The 18,814-nt window shown below is 33.5% G+C and overlaps 1 protein-coding gene and 1 pseudogene across 4 annotated transcripts in view; both read left to right on the top strand.

Annotated features, from left to right (window-relative positions):
* Positions 1-18,551, top strand: part of PCID2 (PCI domain containing 2) — a 65,866-nt gene extending 47,315 nt beyond the window's left edge. For all 4 annotated transcript variants that reach the window (XM_077158739.1, XM_077158742.1, XM_077158740.1 and 1 more), the window contains 7 exons: positions 10,186-10,261; positions 11,040-11,181; positions 13,648-13,748; positions 14,188-14,261; positions 14,419-14,544; positions 17,543-17,666; positions 18,133-18,551. In XM_077158739.1, coding sequence (XP_077014854.1) covers positions 10,186-10,261; positions 11,040-11,181; positions 13,648-13,748; positions 14,188-14,261; positions 14,419-14,544; positions 17,543-17,666; positions 18,133-18,222 — 733 coding nt within the window. In that variant the 3' untranslated portion in view covers positions 18,223-18,551. The remainder of the gene's footprint in view (positions 1-10,185; positions 10,262-11,039; positions 11,182-13,647; positions 13,749-14,187; positions 14,262-14,418; positions 14,545-17,542; positions 17,667-18,132) is intronic.
* LOC143679664 (signal recognition particle 9 kDa protein pseudogene) lies at positions 5,030-10,149 on the top strand (annotated as a pseudogene).
* Positions 18,552-18,814: the final 263 nt, after the last annotated feature.

The raw sequence follows: 18,814 nt of genomic DNA, 5'->3' as shown, positions 1-18,814 counted from the left end.
AACAAAGCTCTCCATATGTAAACAAATGAACAAAAAACTACTGGCCCCAAAAAGTATTCCAGTTTCTCATTTTTCACCACTATTTGTCCTCCAAAACATTCTAACCAAAGCTGCACTTTTAAAGATTCTTTAATGTTTCAAGATACTTCTCCATTGAAATCTTTTTGCATATACTGTTTTCTTTGCCTAGAATATTCTCTCCACTTCTTCATCTGACTATATTCATTTTAAAGATTCCTGCCTTCTATGAAACATCTCACCACGAACTCCAAAGTAAATTAGATTCCCTTTAAAAACTTTCATAGCAGACTGTACTTTTCATTCCTTGCATTTATCAAATGTAATTATTTGCATGATTATGTATTTAACGTGCTTTAGATTGCAAAGTCTACGAGGACATATTTATGTCTTTCACCACAGTGGACATTCAAAAATATTTATTAAATGAATATTTGAAATTTTGTTTGATTACATATTCCTACACAGCAACATATGCATGTTTTTATACCCTAAAAGCCATAGCTTCTGTTTATAGAGTTCTTAACAGGTGCTACATAATTAATTCTATAAATATAGAATCTCCTTTAATCTTTAGGGCCTTCTTAGGTGGAGATTTTTATCCTCATTAGAGAGATGAGGAAACTAAGTATCAGGGTGATTAAATAACTACTAGATCATGTAAATATTAGGAAGCAGAGTGGGTATTCAAACTCTGGCCAGTTTATCTCCCAGGTCCCTGCTTGTAGCTGTTCTTAGTTTTAACATGGTAGGCACTCAACATGTATTTGTTTTGTGAACAAAATCCCAGATTAGGAAGCTCTGTATATAAATAGTATCCAGAAAAGGAAGGGAATCAATTCAGTGCGGTATGTGGTTTAGATTAATAGAGCCACCATTATAACAGTAATCCAGGATAGTTTTATTATATAGCATATTTATAGTTTTCATGGGAGAAAGCTGAGGAACAACCTTAACACTCTGAGCGAGAGCTAGAGTGGGAGTTGCCCATGGGAGAAAGGGGGCCCAGTTTAACTTGTTGACATGACCATACTTTTGTCAACTTGATCCTCTTCCAGAAATGTGGTCATTCCCCTGGAGTAGCCACATTTGTCATATTTATATCTCCCCAAAGCTTTTATTAATAGCATAACATACTATAAGAGATTGGTAGTCATAAGTGTGTTATGCATTCTTCTCATTAAATGTTTTCATGCTGGAGTAACTGCTTGCTCCATTGCCCTCTGTTGGTTATGAGCCATTCCTGTGAACTCTTCCACATGGCCCTAGGCCCTCATGGGTGTTCTTTGGGATTGCCTACTATTGTCCATTGCCTTAATCACTTACACACAATTTGTCATTTTAAATAAGGCATATTTAAAAATTAAAAATAACAATTTTTTAATCCGGGTGATTATTTAATAAATTGTACTAGTCTATACCTTGGAGTTAGTGTAGGAATTTAAAATGATAGTATAGAAGTATTTTGACATGCAAAAGAAAAAAAAAATCACAAAATATAGTGAAAAGAAGTAGGTTAAAATAGTATGTGTAATTCAGGGTGGTTCAATGGTGACTCAGTGGCAGAATTCTCACCTGCCATGCCAAAGACCCAGATTTGTTTCCTGGTGCCTGCCATGTAAAACAAAACAAAGCAAAAATAATATGTGTAGTATAACTCTATTTTTGTTTTGCAAACTAAGGAAACAGTACTTTTGTTTGTTTTAATAGCATTCTTCTTGGGGCTATTTGGAACTTAAATTGCTTAATTTCAATAAAATGTTATTGACAAGAGGAGAGTCAGCAAAAGGTTTTCACACTCTTCCACATCATGTTTAGTGCCCAAATAATACTTGTTTATTTCCCACACTTCTAATGCTTACCCCGAGGGTGAAATCTTCCATCACCTAAATCAATGATCAGCAAACTTTTTCTGTAAATGGTCAGATAATAAATATTTTAGGCTTTGTTAACTGTTTGTGGACCATACAGTCTCTTTTAAAACTGCTGAACTCTCCCAGTGTAGCATGAAAGCAGCCATCGATAATATATGAATAGATGAGTGTGGCTGTATTCTAATAAATTAAACTGTTTTTCCGATAAAACATTTTTTGGGGACACTGAAAATTGAATTTCATATCATCTTCACATTTCATGAAAAGTTATTCTTCTTCTGGTAATTTTCAAACCTTTTAAAATTTTAAAAAGCTCGCTGACTGTACAAAAATTGACAGCAGGCCAGTCTGATTTGGCTTGTGGGCTATCGTTTGCCAACCCTTGATTTATATCAGTGGTTCTCAGACTTTAGTGAGCTTCAGATTCACCTGGAGGATTTGTTAAAACACAGATTGCTGGACTCCATACCCAGAATTTCTGATTCAGTAGATGCAGATGGGGCCTGAGAGTTTCCATTTCTCACATTTTACCAGATGCTGCTGCTGCTGCTGCTCTGGGACCACAGTTTCAAAACCATTGATCTAAATGGTCTAGTGCCACAGTGCTGTCATTTTACCCTGTGTGATTGGCAGGAGATGACAGAGAACAGACCTATACATTATAATTTTATGTCAGAAGATTGCCAAGGGAAAGATTGTGCTTACCCTTAATTACTTGTTAGCCCATGGTGAATTTAACCATGGTGGTATCAGATCTTTTTGATACAAAAAAAGTTTTTCCTGTATTTATGGTGGCATACATATCAATAGGCCTTAATGAAAGGACTTCAAGCACAGGATTTTGCATATTATTTGCTCTTTCTCAGTTCAGATATGCTTGCCATATAGAGATTGTGCTGTAATCCTGACCTTTCTTAAGAACAGTGATCAAAATCTGTAATTTTATTTAGTCCTGTAGGAAGGAACATTAGTTAAGTGGCTATGGAAGAGAACATCAAAGCTCTCCTTGTTTTTTTTCCCCCCAACTTTATCTCATAATTATTATATGCATGTGTTTATTTTTCTTATAACAAAGAGATTTAATATTTTTAAAAATTTAATAACTTTTATTTGCCTGGATTTTGCAATATTTCTGTATTGATCATCTGTTATTTTGAAAGTATATATTTTAAGTTAAAATGAAATATTCTTTTTTGGAGTATTGTGCTAGTCATTGGGAATAATGTATAAGTAGCATAATTTGGTGAAACAACTACTTAGGAATTAAAAGACTTAGATTAGTGGGAACTCAGATGCAAAAATCTTATATCGTGTGATAAATACTATGATAGAGTTATGTAATGTGGAAACATAGAGGAAGTGAATTAGATTTACCAGGTGGCATTAGGGAGGGTATTGTAGATGAAATAATTTTTGTTGTATGATTTGGGGTATGGTGTCATTTGTACTGATTTGCTTGGAACTGAGAGGGTTTCTGGAATGAGTGACTTTCAGTGCTAAAATTGGGACTGTTTCAGGCAAACCAAGGTGAGATGGTCACCATAGGTAGGGGTGAGCCTTGCGCAATATATAGGATTTCATTGAAATATAGAATGAGGGCAATAAAGGGGTGAGAAAGAGTAACAACAAAGGTAGACATGTATGAAAATGAATGACAATTAAGCAACTATGGGTAGATCCCGAGTATTGATAAAACAACCATGGCCAGGGGAAGTAAAGTTAGGAGAAGTTTCAGTCTAGATTGTGAGGGGCCATGAATAGTATTTCAAGGATGTTGCTTTTTTATCCTGATGGCAAAAGGATTGAATTCTTTTTAAAGCAGAAACTCCATTTCAGAAAGTAGGTAGACCCATATTAGAAGGAAAAGAGTGAAGACTTATTTAGAGGCTATAATAACAACATAGAAAAGAGGGAATGATGCAGTGGCAAGAAAGAGAGATAGAGGTAGAATCATTAGTACTAGCTGTAGTTTGAGTTTCAAATGCAAGACAATTGAAATGAGTCAGGCTAAGGAGCAGAAAGAAAAAGAATTATAAATAAGCAAAAATAACCTAAGAGACCTGTGAGATACAATCAGAAGTACTGATATACACATTATGGGAGCCCCAGAAGAAGAAAGAGAGAAAGAGGTAGAAGAAATATTCAAAGAAATAATGACATAAAACTTCCCAAGCTTAGTAAAAGACATGAATATGCACATCCAAGAAATCCAGAGAACACCAAACTTCAAGAAAATACACCCTGTCACATAGTGATTAAACTGTTGAATGCGAAAGAGAAAGAGAGAGTTCTGTAAGTTGCAGAAGGAAAGTAGCATGTTATGTACAGGGGAATATCAGTTAGACTGAGTACCAGTTTTTCATCAGAAACAGTGGAGGCAAAAAGGTAATGGGTTGAAATACTTAAAGTGCTAAAACAAAACAACTGCCAGTGAAGAATTTTTTATCTGGCAAATCTCTCTTTCAAAAACAGGGAGTACTTTTGTTGCTCAGATGTGGCCTTTCTCTCGAAGCCAACTCAGCAGGTGAACTCACTGCCCTCCCCCTGCTACATGGGACATGACTCCCAGTGGTGGTGATCTCCCTGGAAATGTGAAACAGAAATCCTTGGATGAGCTGGGACCCAGCATCAAGGGTTTGAGAAAGTATCTCACTGAACTTCACTGGCATTCCCAGCTTGCAGCCTGCCCTATAGAATTTTGACTTGTGTATCCGCACAGTGACCTGAGATTTTATGAAAAAACTCATAATATTTACAGATATCTCTATAATACAACTGATTAATACAACTCCAAAAAATTGAAAGCAGGGACGTGAACAGGTATTTGCAAACCGATATTCATAGCCACATTATTCACAATTACCAAAAGATATTAGCAGCTCAAGTGTCCGTTGATACATGAATGGATAATCAAATGTGATCAGTACACACAGTGGAATATTGTTATTCAGCAACAAAAAGAAATGAAGTTCTTATGTATACTTTATAACATGGGATGAACCTGAAAACATTATGCTAAGTAAAATAAGCAAAAAGATAAATATTGTATATTCTCACTTACATGAAATATCTAGACTAGACAAATTTATATAGGCAGAATGTACATCAGAAATTACTAGGGTTCAGGAGAGGGCAGAATGAGGAATATTGCTCAGTGGGTACAGAGTTGCTGTATGGAGTGATGAAAATGTTCTGAATCTAGATAGTGGTGATGATTGCATGGCACTGGATATAATTAATATCCCTGAATTGTACACTTGAAAAAGGCTAAATTGGAATAGTTTATGGTATATTTATCACAATAAAAATTTAAAAAAAATTATACTGTAGGAAAAAAGATGAAATCAAAAGCTAGACATTTTAATATAATTCAAGTACTGGGGTAACTGGATATCCACATGTAAAAGAATGAATTTGTACATCTACTTCTGCATATATTAAAAAATTAACCAAAAGTAGATGAAAAGCCTGAAGAGCTACAACTATAAAACTCTTAAAAGAAAACATAGGGGTAAATTTTCATGCCCTTGGATTAAGGCAATGGTTTCTTATATGTGACACCAAAAGCACAAGCAACCGAAGAAAAAGAGATAAATTGCACTTTATCAAAATTAAGAACTTTCGTGCTTCCAAGGACACTATCAAGAAAGTGAAAAATACAGTCTTGTGGGAGGTAGGTAGGTAGGCCTGGTCTCCTTGCCCTTCTTCCCCTCTCCCTTTCCATCCATAGCCCACAGTACTACAGTACCAAACCTGGGAGGACCTCAGCTGCACGACAAGAAGCTCTGCCTCATGGACCCTATGAAGGCCCATGTGGTTCTCAAGTATAGGCATTTTGATGGGAGTCTGTGTATTAAAGTAACAGACAGAGGACTTAGTTTGTGGATTGAGAAATTCCACAGTCAACTAATGGGACTTAAGGCACCTAAGGAATCCTGCAGCATTGCCATGGAAACCAACTGAATGGTTTGAAAGGAAGACTGTCACGTTCTTCAGAAGTAAATAAATATCTTTTGAATTTGAGGAAGTGTTCTGACAGAAAATACTTTATGTAATGGTGGGTTATTGAAAAGCCAAGAGATCTTTTTTTGTACTTTTTTTTTAATGCTTTAGAGAGCTGGAATATAAATGCTTTCAGTTAGAAAGTCTCTATTTTTAGAAACTGAACAAGAAATGCATTTATTTTGGAAACTTTTTGCAGATAATTTGGTGTTAGGCAAAGCATATAATTATTTCTTTGGTAAATTTGTATCAGTAATTTGAAAAAGATATCAAGAGAAGTCACTCTTCCTTTGATTTAATTCAATTATCTTTAAAAGAAAATTAAATGTAGCCGTATTACCAGATAGCTAATTCTTTAGGAGCATAAAAATTTGTGCTGTCGATAATCAGTAAACATACATTATGGTAACTGAAATTAATTTATGCATAGTAGTACATCTAACTACATATAGTAGTGTAGTCTCAATTATATCTAAAGGTACTTATGAATAACAATATTCCTTTACCTTAAACTTTTCAGATTCAAACTCTATTTTTGGATGTAAGGGATTTGTAGCTATAACATATTTGAATCCAGTTTTCAGTGATCAAAATAACTGTAATTACTTTGAACACTTGAACTGAATGAGGGTCAAAAATGACTGAAATTGCCAGATTACAGAAATATTTACTACGTATATCCTACCTATAATTTCTCAGAAGGGCTAAAAATTATTTGAACTGTTAAATCTTTACATACCTCTGTGACACCCCTGCCCATTTTCTACTTAACCAAGGTGTTAAGCATGACTGTCACAACTGTTACATTTTCCAGTAAAACCAGAAATGATATTGATATTTATCTTATATTTGTAACCTGAGTTTTGCCACCTAAATGTAACTTACACGTATTGATTCCACAAGAGTAAACTGAAGGCACTATCCATTAAAATATTTTAGGAATCTGTCATGTTGAACAGCATTTTAGCATGGAAATTTCCATTGACCATTGTGAATTTTGGAATGTTTCAAATATGTTAGCAAATGAAATATTACTTGAATTAGAAGGAAAGAAAAGTGAAAAACAGCAACAGAATGAGAGAAAATACTTTCAGATCATGTAACTAATAAGGATCTAGTATGCAGAGTATATAAACCCATTACAACTCAACAATAAAAAGACAGTCCAATTTAAAACTGAGCAGAGGATTTGTGTGGACAGGATCAGACATTTAGTAGCATTAGTTAGTAGGGAAATGCAAATAAAATTTTCAGTGAGATACTATTTTATATGCACTAATAATAAAAGAGTGGCAATAAAAAGTGTTGGCGATGTGTGGATAAATTGGATCCTTTGTATTACCAAGGGAAATGTAAAATGGTGTAGCTACTTGGGAAAAATGTTTGGCAGTTCCCTAAGAAGTTAAACATAGGATTTAACTACAAACATAGGATTAACCCTATGACTCCAAGTTACACTCATACAGAAGAATTGAAAACATATATCCAACAAAAACTTGTACCTGACACCCCCAGAGAACCTCTTTTGTTGCTCAGATGTGGCCTGTCTCTCAGCCAACATGGCAAGCAAATTCACTGCCCTCCCCCTCTCTACATGGGACATGACTCCCAGAAGTGTAAACCTCCCTGGCAACGTGGGACAGAAATCCTAGATTGAGCTGAGAGATTGAGAAAAACCTTCTTGGCTGAAAAGCGGAAGAGAGAAATGAGACAAAATAAAGTGTCAGTGGCTGAGGTTTCATACAGAGCCGAGAGGTTATCCTGGAGATTATTCTTATGAATTATATAGATATCCACTTTTTAGTTTAAGGTATATTATAGAGGTTAGAGGAAAGTGCCTGAAACTGTAGAGCTGTGTTCCAATAGCCATGTTTCTTGAAGACAATTGTATAATGATACAGCTTTCACAAAGTGACTGTGTGATTGTGAAAACCTTGTTCTGATGCTCCTCTTTTCTACGGTGCGGACAGATGAGTAAAAAATATGGATTAAAAATAAATAATGGGGAAAAAACAACTTGTACCTGAATTTTCATAGGAGGCTTATATATAATAACCAAAAAGTAGAAATGGCTCAAATGTTCATTAACTGATGATTGGTTAAACTAAATTTGGTATATCCACATAATGAAGTGTTCAGCCATGGAAAGGAGTGAAGTACTGATATATGTGCTATGCAAGCCAGTCGAACCTTGAAAACATGCTGAGTGAAGGAAGCTGGACACAAAAGGCCACATATTGTATCATTCCATTTATATAAATGTCCAGAATGGAGAAATTCATACAAACAGAAGTAGATTAGTGCTTGCCAAGGGCTGAAGGGAAGAGTGAATGAGGAATATCTGTTCATGGGTACAGGGGTTCTTTTTGTAGTGATGAAATATTTTGGGATTAGAAGGTACTGATGCTTCCGCAAATTTAAGAATATACTAAAAACCACTGAAATGAACACTTTGAAAGGGTGCCAAGCTAACAAGAATATTACCATAAATTTAACATAGTATTTTGTAGAAGTTACGGTATGCTTGCCTATACATTTTATCTTTGTCTTTTTACCATAACCCTTCAAGGTAGAACAGAATTATTATTTGTGTACATTTTACAGATGAGGAAAATGAATCTAGAGAAAGAGAGTCTTCCTCAAGGTCATGCAACTAGTTAGTGATAAAAATAATATAAGAAGTTGATTTTAGGAGCTTAACAAAGCAGCTATCATAAAATAGACTTTGATACTTTAAGATAATTGTATTTTACACCATTTTAAATGTTTCTATATAGACACATCTTGGTTTGAGGAGCAATTTAATTTTCCATGGCTTGTGAACTGCCTGATTGTTTTACATATTGGGCACTTTTATTTTTATGTGCATTGACTTCATGTTCTTGGATTTAGTTTTTCCAGGCAAGCTGCCATTGGGCTTTCTCTTTTTCTGGCACTAACTTCTGTGAAAGTCTGCATGCTTTGTAGAACAGCCATTTCCAGAATAAAAATACATGTCAGAATCAACCCTGATTTTGTTTTTCAACATTGTATAATGAACATTTTAAAACATTCAGCGAAGCTGAAAGAATTTTACAGTAAATACCTATAGACCCACCACTTCTACCATTAACATTTTACTACACTTGCTGTGTCATATCTGTTCATGCATCTTTCCCTCTATCCATCTGTCTTAGTTTGCCAGGGTGGCTGTGACAAATACCACAAACTGGTTGGCTTATATAACAGGAATTTGTTGTCTTACAGTTTTGGCGATTAGAATTCCAAAATCAATGTATCTGCAGGCCATGCTTTCTCTTAAGTCTGTAGCATTCTGGTGATTGTTTGCTGGCAATTACCCCTGTCTCTGTCACATGGTAAAAATCTCTTCTTGTAGCTTCTATTTCCATTTCAAATTTCCATTGTTTATAAGGACTCCAACCATGTAGGATTAAGGCCTACTCTGATTTTGTTTGGTCTCATATTAAAATGATCTGCAAAGATTTTTTACAAATGAATTACACACCCTCTGCACCAGGGATTAGGACTTGAGCATGTTTTTATGGGGGACATGATTCAGTCTATTAGTTTATCTTTTTAATTTTATGCATTTTGAAGTAAACTGTAGTCATCAGTACACCTTCCCCTAAATACTACAGTTTGTATCAGTAAAGTTTCCCATAAATGCCTCAGTTTTTCCTTTGTCTTTTGAGGTAAAATTTACATATAATGAATTTAGTAAATCTTAAATGAATATTTGCTGATTTTGACAAATGTCTGTATTATCCAAACTTCTACTAATGTACAGATCATTATTATGACTGCAGAAATTTCCCTCATCCACACCCAAAACCAGCCATATCATAGTTTTACCTAATGTCATATAATGGTTTCATATAATATGTTTTTGATTCTTGCTCTTTCTGTGATTCATTCATGTTGCTGTATATTTTAGTATTTCATTTTGTTGTAATGATAAGAGAAAATAATTTTTCTTTCTTAAAAAAATGCTTTATAGCAATTGGCTTTTACATAATATTGCTGCAAGCTAAGCAATTTTCAGCCAATGAAGAAACTTGTGCAACAAAGGAAGGAAATTACCTAAATAATTAATTGGGATCAGAATTTCTGGTTTGCTCTCTTTAATTTTACCTATTAGATATTTTCTTTCATAACATTACTTTATTTGATGAGTATGACTTGAACTGAGGGATTTTTTCTCAACATATTAATTTGCTTAGGAAGTTTGTTTTTTGATTTATAAGTAAAATTTTATTTCCTATGTAATTTTTAAAAAATTATTTTCCCATAGCCGTGCTGGTATAGAGGATTCTAAGAAGTGGGGGATGCTGTTTCTGGTGAATCAATTATTTAAAATCTACTTTAAGGTATGCTTGTCCACAAACTTTATAATATATCTCTATAGATTTTCTTTCTCCTTATCTTTCCTAGCATTGCGTTATTTCTATTAACTATTTACTAGCCTCTCTTGTCATTGCTTCGGAGATTATAATCATATTCATAATTACAATAGCTAGCATTTTTTGAGTGCCTACTAAGTACAAGTCACTATTGTACTTTACATGTACGATCTGATTTAAATCTCAACTTTGCTCTAAATGTTAATATTATCTTCAGGAGAAACTAATGTACCAATAAATTAAGTAACTTGCTCAGTGTGGTGGAACTGACCTTTAAGTGCAGGTGGTTTCATTTCTGAGTCTTCTACCCTCTATTGTAATAAATAACTATTTGAAAAAAGATGGTATGGTTGGATGTAGTGTGTGAAATAAATCATCCTTTCCTACATAAAGTTGACCAGGTGATAAGCATCTTCATCGCAAGTAAACAGCTGAAATTTGGCTCCTTGGGCTATAAATTCACACCTCATTTGACATGTTTTCTGTGATTGTGTTGCTTTAATCTGTATGACATGTCTTGGCTGACAGTCACACAGGGTCATCTTTGAACACAAGTGTAGCTGCAACTCTATATACCATGTAGTTGTAATTTTAATTTTTATTATTAAATTTTAATTTTGGTGGATGTAATAAGTTTTATAATTCCCATTTTAAGGAGACATATGCTTAGTAGATGTTTATATTTATTCTGCCACCTGCTTGGTTTTTTTTTTTAATATTTGAAATGAATTGTTTTTCATTATAGATCAACAAGCTCCATTTGTGTAAACCCCTAATTAGAGCAATTGACAGCTCAAATCTGAAAGATGACTACAGTACTGCACAGAGAGTTACATACAAATACTATGTTGGACGCAAGGCCATGTTTGATAGTGACTTTAAGCAAGGTATGTTATTAATCTTTTTTTCTAGTATTTTCAACAAGACACTGCATTCTGAACAACTTATTGATAAGGTTTCAAAGAACACAATTACAGTATTTTATTATTACTTAAGTGGAATATATGTATAGACCAAATAATGTTCTTTTTCTCTTTTGATGCTAAGTTGATTAAATAAATAAAAATGATATTTGAATGTTCTTAATCCATGCTAATTTTCCGAATTACACTTCAAAGTCTTTCAGTCTTATCATGGATGTCCTTTACTTAATGGGGTGATTAAGCTTGACTGTTCTTTGAATTGAATATAGGTATTTATTTTCCGTCTTTGCCTTTTGATCTCAGAGTACTTATGCTCTTTTGACATAGGAAATGGAGATTAGGGCAATACTTAGCTTTAATTATTGATTTATGACCTAAAAATCGTGCCTGGAAATGACTTACTGAACAGTGAGGATATTATTGGACCTGCTATCATATTTTTTGTTTATGGTTTTAAACAATAATTATAAAGGCATCATTATTTGCCTTATTGCTGCAATTTCATTAAATTACATTATTATATTAGTTTATATTAGGAATTTTCTCAATAATGTCTCTCACTTTTCCTTTTTCTTTTCAGACTTTCTGATTAGCTTGCAAGAAGTTGTTCTTTGTGATCTCTTTTATAGTATTGAAATCAGACTTTTAAAAACTCACTCATTTAACAAATATTTATTGAGCATATACTCCTCAGTACATGAAGCTATATAATTTTAGCCAATGCAGGGATAAACAAAAATACCTTTTTCCCTGTGCTGTCATAGTCATGAATTTTCTAATAACATAAAATAATGGCTCTTTTGAAGTAATTGCACTATTTTTTTTTATTATATAGGCTTATATAGACCAACCTTTTATTCTCTTACACAAAATTTTTAGTACGTCTGGGGTTTTTTAAGAAGAGCTTTCTTTGGTTATTCCTTCCTTAGTTTTTTTTTTTTTCCCCTTAAAATCTGATGCTTAGGAGATTTTAAATGATATTCTGTTGAATTCTGTTAACATATTGATATATTTTTCCTCTGAGTATTCATTGAATGGTGTTTTTAAATACCTAATATAGCTAGAAATTATTTATCAATATTGATGTTAGATATTTATATAAGTTCTTCCTGAATAGTGATATTAAGTAAAAAATATATAGGAAGAGTGTTAGAAAGCAAGAATTGAGATTTTCAAAACTACTGAGACTGTATCTTATATACTCTATCATCAGAAGCAACATGCCCTCTTGCTGTGATTTTTGGACAAGGAAACTATGTTTACAGTTGTTGTCTATGCTTCTAACCTGTCTTCTCTCTGAAAGAACATCTTTCCAGCGTCCTAGAAAAAGTCTTCCTCTCAATCTTGGCCTAATTAAGTTTCCATATTGAAGTTTATAATTAGCATGTTAAACTCTTCACTCATTTGTGCTATACATCGTATAGGTTTAATCATGATAAATTAAATCTATTTTGTCTTTGGAAATATGTAAAATTCAAACCTATTTTATATGAAATGGAATCCCTTTTTGATGTTGCTGTCAGGACTGAATTAACATATTCCAGGTTAATAAGATGATTTTTGTGAGTATATAGTCATTTTATTTTATTTTTTAATTTTTTATTTTTTGCATGCGCAAGCACCAGACTCAAGCCTGGATCTCTGGCATGGCAGAAAGGAACTCTACCTGCTGAGCCTCCATGGCCCGCCCTGGCATTTTATTTTAACTAGAAGATATATGATCCATCGAATTATATGCTAGGCTAGAGGATAGTGAGAGTTCTCTTAAAGTTATTTTTATATTATGTGCTTTAAAATGTTTCAGAGTTTCATTTTCTTTTTCTTTTTCTTTTTTTATACTGTGCAGTGGGAGTCACATTTCTTTCTTTTCCATGTCACTGTATCCTGTTACTGAGCACAATTTGTTGATTTTTCTGTTGAGTGCATGAGCCATTAATCAAACCCAGGTCTCCTCCACAAAGCTTTATTTTTTCCATGAATGTGGAAATTATTTGAGTAGGCTTAAACTTTAAAAAAATATTGGGGGGTATATAGGTGGGAAATTGAACTTGGGTCTCCACTGACCCACCCATGCATCCCTAGGCTTATTTTAAAATGCTAACCATAATGGCTTGGCAGATGACCTTAGGCCAATTAGATCTCGAAGGAAGTTAAATTTGTTTTATTTTTCCAATGTGTTACATAGGACTTCCCAGGCTGTTCTTTTTGAATTTGGTATTATGGATTTTGCTTAAGCAAAATCACTGATCCTCTAAATGAATTAGGTGTTGTGATGATAAAGGGAAGCTTCAGCTTTTGCTCTTTATGAAGGATAAAATGAGAGTAAGGAGAGGAAGGGAAATGTAGTTTTGCTATTATAGAGTATTGAAGAGTACTTAGATGATTTGGGTGTAGGATTTGATTGGAGGACACTGGACTGTCTTTCTGCAGCAGAGGAATATCTGTCATTTGCTTTTGAGCATTGTCACCGCTCAAGTCAGAAGAACAAAAGAATGATTCTAATATATCTGCTCCCAGTGAAAATGCTATTGGTAAGTGATTGTTGCTTAGTTTTTACAGATTGTGTCCCTTTCCAGAAGTTGATAGATTTTTTAAAAATTTAGCACATTTTGTGTAGTTGGTCACAATCTGGTATGATGTGAGCTTATCCCCCAAAGAGAGAAAGAATAAACTTGGGTATGTGGCCTGAACTATGTATCTCTGTGATTTATACTTTCAGATCCTCTTAGAGAGGCTATACCTCTATTTTCTTGGGACCCAGAGGAAATAAGGTCAAGGTCACATGTCATTTAAATGACAATCCTGGACTTGTACCTAAGCTTTTTTTTTTTATTTCTAGACTAGCGTTTTTTTCCAGTATACTATGGCATTTTAAAGAAATTCTAAGAAAACGCAAGTTACGATTTTTGTCAAAGAAAATTCTGTTAAAAATGAAAGCATTTTTATTCTGAAAAATTAAATCTGTCTTAGGGTCATATGCCAACTATTGAGCTTTTGAAAAAGTATCATCTTATGCAGTTTGCTGAAGTAACCAAAGCCGTAAGGTAGAGTATTTTATCTTTTTCCATTTAGGAGTTTTCAAAATTTGAAACTAATTAAAATTTCACTTATTTTATGTAAGAAATAAGAGCTTTTTGATGTCCCTTCCTGGGAATAAGTTTTGTAATTATTCTTGCATATCTTTCCGTTTCTCAACTCCAGTGAAGGCAATCTTTTACTCCTGAATGAGGCTCTGACAAAGCATGAAACATTTTTTATTCGTTGTGGTATTTTCCTTATCCTTGAAAAGCTGAAGATCATCACCTACAGGAATCTTTTTAAGAAAGTGTAAGTGAACTGTTTCTCTTTAAACTGTTAGTATGAATCATATAAATTGTCAAATTATGGAAAATGTTACAATTAGAGGGAATATTTATTCTTCTAAAGGAGAGATGATTATTTATATGGGCTGATGTCCAATAAATTCTCCTTAAATTTTGTGGAATAAAATTAAATATCCAAGCCCACCCAATGCCTTTTAATAACCTTAATGCCAAGATAAGGACTCAACAAATGCTCTGTCTACACTTTTGGGAAAGGAAGTTTATGCTTACTAGATATAACACAAGATTATATATGGTAAGAGAATTTTGTAACAAATATATTTTTTTAATTTAGTAATTAAAAAAATTTAACAAACGAACTAAAACATTAACATATATAATCAGTAATTCACAATATCATCACTTAGTTGCATATTCATCATTTCTTAGAACATTTGCATCAAATCAGAAAAAGAAAAAGATAACAGAAAAGGAAACAAAATGAAAACAGAAAAAAAAAAAGAGATTCTTCATACCATACCCCTTACCCCTTCCTTTCATTGGTCACTAGCATTTCAAACTAAATTTATTTAACATTTGTTCCCCCATTATTTATTTTTATTCCATATGTTCTACTTGTCTGTTGACAAGGTAGATAAAAGGAGCATCAGAAACAAGGTTTTCACAATCACACAGTGACATTGTGAAAGCTGTATCATTATTCAGTCATCCTCAAGAAACTTGGCTATTGGAACACAGCTCTACATTTTCAGGCAGTTCCCTCCAGCCTCTCCATTACATCTTGAATAACAAGGTGATACCTACTTAATGCGTAAGAATAACCTCCAGTATAACCTCTCGACCCTGTTTGGAATCTCTCAGCCATTGACACTTTGTCTCTTTTCACTTTTCCCCCTTTTGGTGGAGAAGGTTTTCTCAATCCCTTCATGCTGAGTCTCAGCTCATTCTAGGGTTTCTCTCAATCCTTTGATGCTGAGTCTCAGCTTATTCCAGGATATCTATCCCACATTGCCAGGAAGGTTCACACCCCTGGGAGTCATGTCCCACGTAGACAGGGGGAGGGGTGGTGAGATTTCTTGTTGTGTTGGCTAGAGAGAGAGGCCACATCTGAGCAATAAAAGAGGTTCTCTTGGGGGTGACTCTTGGGCCTAAATTTTAAGTAGACTTGACTATCCTTTGTGGGGTTAAGTTCCATATGAACGAACCCCAAGACTGGGGGCTCAGCCTATAGCCCTGGTTGTCCACACTGCTTGTGAGAATATCAAGAATTCAACTTGGGGAAGTTGAATTCCTCCCCATTCTCACCATTCCCCAAAGGGGACTTTGCAAATACTTTTCCACTCACTGATCAAATCACTCTGGGATTCATCGGGGCATCACTCTGGCCAAACCAATAAAATCTCATGTCCTACCTCAGATTCCAAGTACTTATGGTCTTCAATCAAGCTATCTACATAAGTTATGTTAGAAAATGCACTAGTCATATTATAAATTTTTTACCAAATAAACATTTTTTGCTTTAGTCTCACACATAAGGTGAGATTTTAAAATCTTAATTACCATCTATTTTCAGCACCCTGCAGTAATGACATTCCTTTGTTTTTCCTCATGCAAAAACGTTTTTAAAATCTGTACATTTAGTCACTTTTATTATACACCCTAGGCATTCCTAGATTATACCATCTCAATCTTTAACATCTTTCTTTCTTTCTAACAAATTTTTTTTAATTTGTTTTTTATTATCAAACCAAAGCAACATACAAACATGAACATTCTTAACATACAAACGTCCCATGCATAGTGTACAATCGATGGCTCACAGTATCATCACATAGTAGTATATCATCACTATGAACATTTGTTAGAACATTTGCGTCACTCCAGAAAAAGAATAAAAAGAAAAAAGAAAAAACTCGTACATACCATACCCCTTACCCCTCCCTCTCTTTGACCACTAGTGTTTCCATCTACTCAATATACTTAAACCTTCGTAACAAATATTTTTAAATGTTGGCCCTAAAAATCAAATGCTTCTTATTTTGCCAGGGTTTCTGGGATTGGTTGCTCATTTACTTTATAATCAACTAAACCACTCCTGCCATTCCTGTTTGTCAGAAAGTTAAATATTTATATAATTGTTTCTTTTCCTACGTATTATATAGGGAGTTGACTCTTTTCTTAGACCTAGTCCCAGCAGATTGTAAGTTAAAGTTCAAGCAAAATTTCTTTTTCTTTTTCTAAATCGATGCAAATGTACTAAGAAATGATGATCATACATCTAAGTGATGATATTAAGAATTACTGATTGTATATGTAGAATGGAATGATTTCTAAATGTTGTGTTAGTTAATTTTTTTTTAATTAATAAAAAAAAATACTGATAAAAAGGTAAACAAATTGGGGGAACAAAGGTAAAAATAGAGTTGACCAAAATATTAGTAGTCATTGAGAGGGAAAAGTAAGGGGTATGATATGTATGATTTTTTTTTTCTGTTTTCTTTCTTTTGCTGGAGTGATGCAAATGTTCAAAAAATATGATCATGGTGATGAATATCGAACTATGTAAAAAAAAAAGTTCAAGCAAAATCAGTCTTTTTATATAGCCATGTTTAATATGTCAAAAATAGTAATGACCGTCTTTCAATATTTCATTGAATAGTATCTTACAAGATAATATTTCTGTTGTAAGATGTATCTCTATTTCAGAGATATTAAAATGTGAAAAAAATAATCTTTGATATAATGAAATACTCAGTAAGTGTAAAAAATTAGATTTGTACTAGTGGCCTCCTTGAATTAAAAAGTTAAAATGATATTTAATAGCTCTTATTTTCAGAGTGTGTTTCAGAGTGCATCTAATACGTGGGAAATTTTATTTCATTCTTACTGAACAGTGATTTGCTAAAAATGTTTTTTCTTCCATTGACTTAATTAATGTACCTTTCTTGACCTTTGAAGTACTGTATCTTGTTAACTAATATAGACTTGTTTTCTTCTTTCAGATATTTGTTACTCAAGACACATCAGTTGTCTCTTGATGCTTTTCTAGTTGCTTTAAAATTCATGCAAGTAGAGGATGTGGATATTGACGAAGTCCAGTGTATTTTGGCTAATCTGATATACATGGTATGTGATTGCTTTGTTTTAATTTTTTTTTTTTTTTCACATGGGCAGGCACCGGAAATCAAACCCATGTCTTTGGCATGGCAGGTGAGAACTCTGTCTGTTGAGCCACCGTAGCCCACCTGTTTTGTTTTAACTTAAACAGCTATTCATGACAGAATTTCATCTAGAATTTGAAGCTTTAATGTAGTGATATTAAAATTGTTAAAAGGTCTTTTATTTTGTGAAGGTATTTTTTAATAGAGCTAAATTTACTCCAGAAAATAGCATAAAGGGTGGGTGGCTGCATATAGTATATATTTCTATATTCTCCACTATATGTATTTATTCATTAACATCTGATGAATTGAATCACTCTGTTATTGGGGAAGAAGGTTTATCCCAAGGGATGAATTAATTAAATCACCCAGCATCTTTGATGTGACTAATTCAGAAATTAAAAGCCAATTCCACTTTTTTTTCCCTACAGGGTCACATTAAAGGCTACATATCACATCAGCATCAGAAACTAGTTGTTAGCAAGCAAAACCCATTCCCTCTGTTGTCTACAGTGTGTTGAATTTATAATCCTGTGGATAGAAATGCAGTTTGTTACTTTTGCTTTCAGTCATGATGACATGATACTGTTACCGTCTCTGAAGCAGGGGAAACTCTTCAAGGCACCTTTCTCAGGGATCCTGAGACTTTGAATTTGCCAGCTTATATGGATAACTTGAAGTGCTCCTTTATCATTCATGACTAATGTTATCTTCGTGAAGATTTGAAATTACTTTTTCAGAAAATGAAAAACCTCTGTTGGCTTCAGAGTATTTGTGAATCTTACACAAAGGATGTTTGTTTTGAAGGCAGCCACACAATTTACTTTTCATAAATGTTGTTCATAAAGGCTCTCTTTGTAATTCTCTGTAACTTTCTATAAAAAGGTATTCTGAATTTAGACAAAAGATATATTCTTTCTTATATCCACTGTGATACATCTATTTTTAAATATTGAATTTGAATATTTTATGTGATCGAAAGGGTTGGCTAACTTAAGGTTTCTTTTAAAACCCAAGTTTAATTTGATTTAAATTTTTCAGATTTTTAGCCTACCATTTTCAGCTTTTTCAGAGTATTCACATTTCCCTTATGTATTAAAAAATTACTAAAGA

This window comes from Tamandua tetradactyla, chromosome 4 (genome assembly GCF_023851605.1).
Source record: "Tamandua tetradactyla isolate mTamTet1 chromosome 4, mTamTet1.pri, whole genome shotgun sequence".
Classification (NCBI taxonomy): Eukaryota; Metazoa; Chordata; class Mammalia; order Pilosa; family Myrmecophagidae; genus Tamandua; species Tamandua tetradactyla.
The sequence above is the reverse complement of the archived record's forward strand: the minus strand, read 5'-3'. Positions and strand labels throughout refer to the sequence as shown.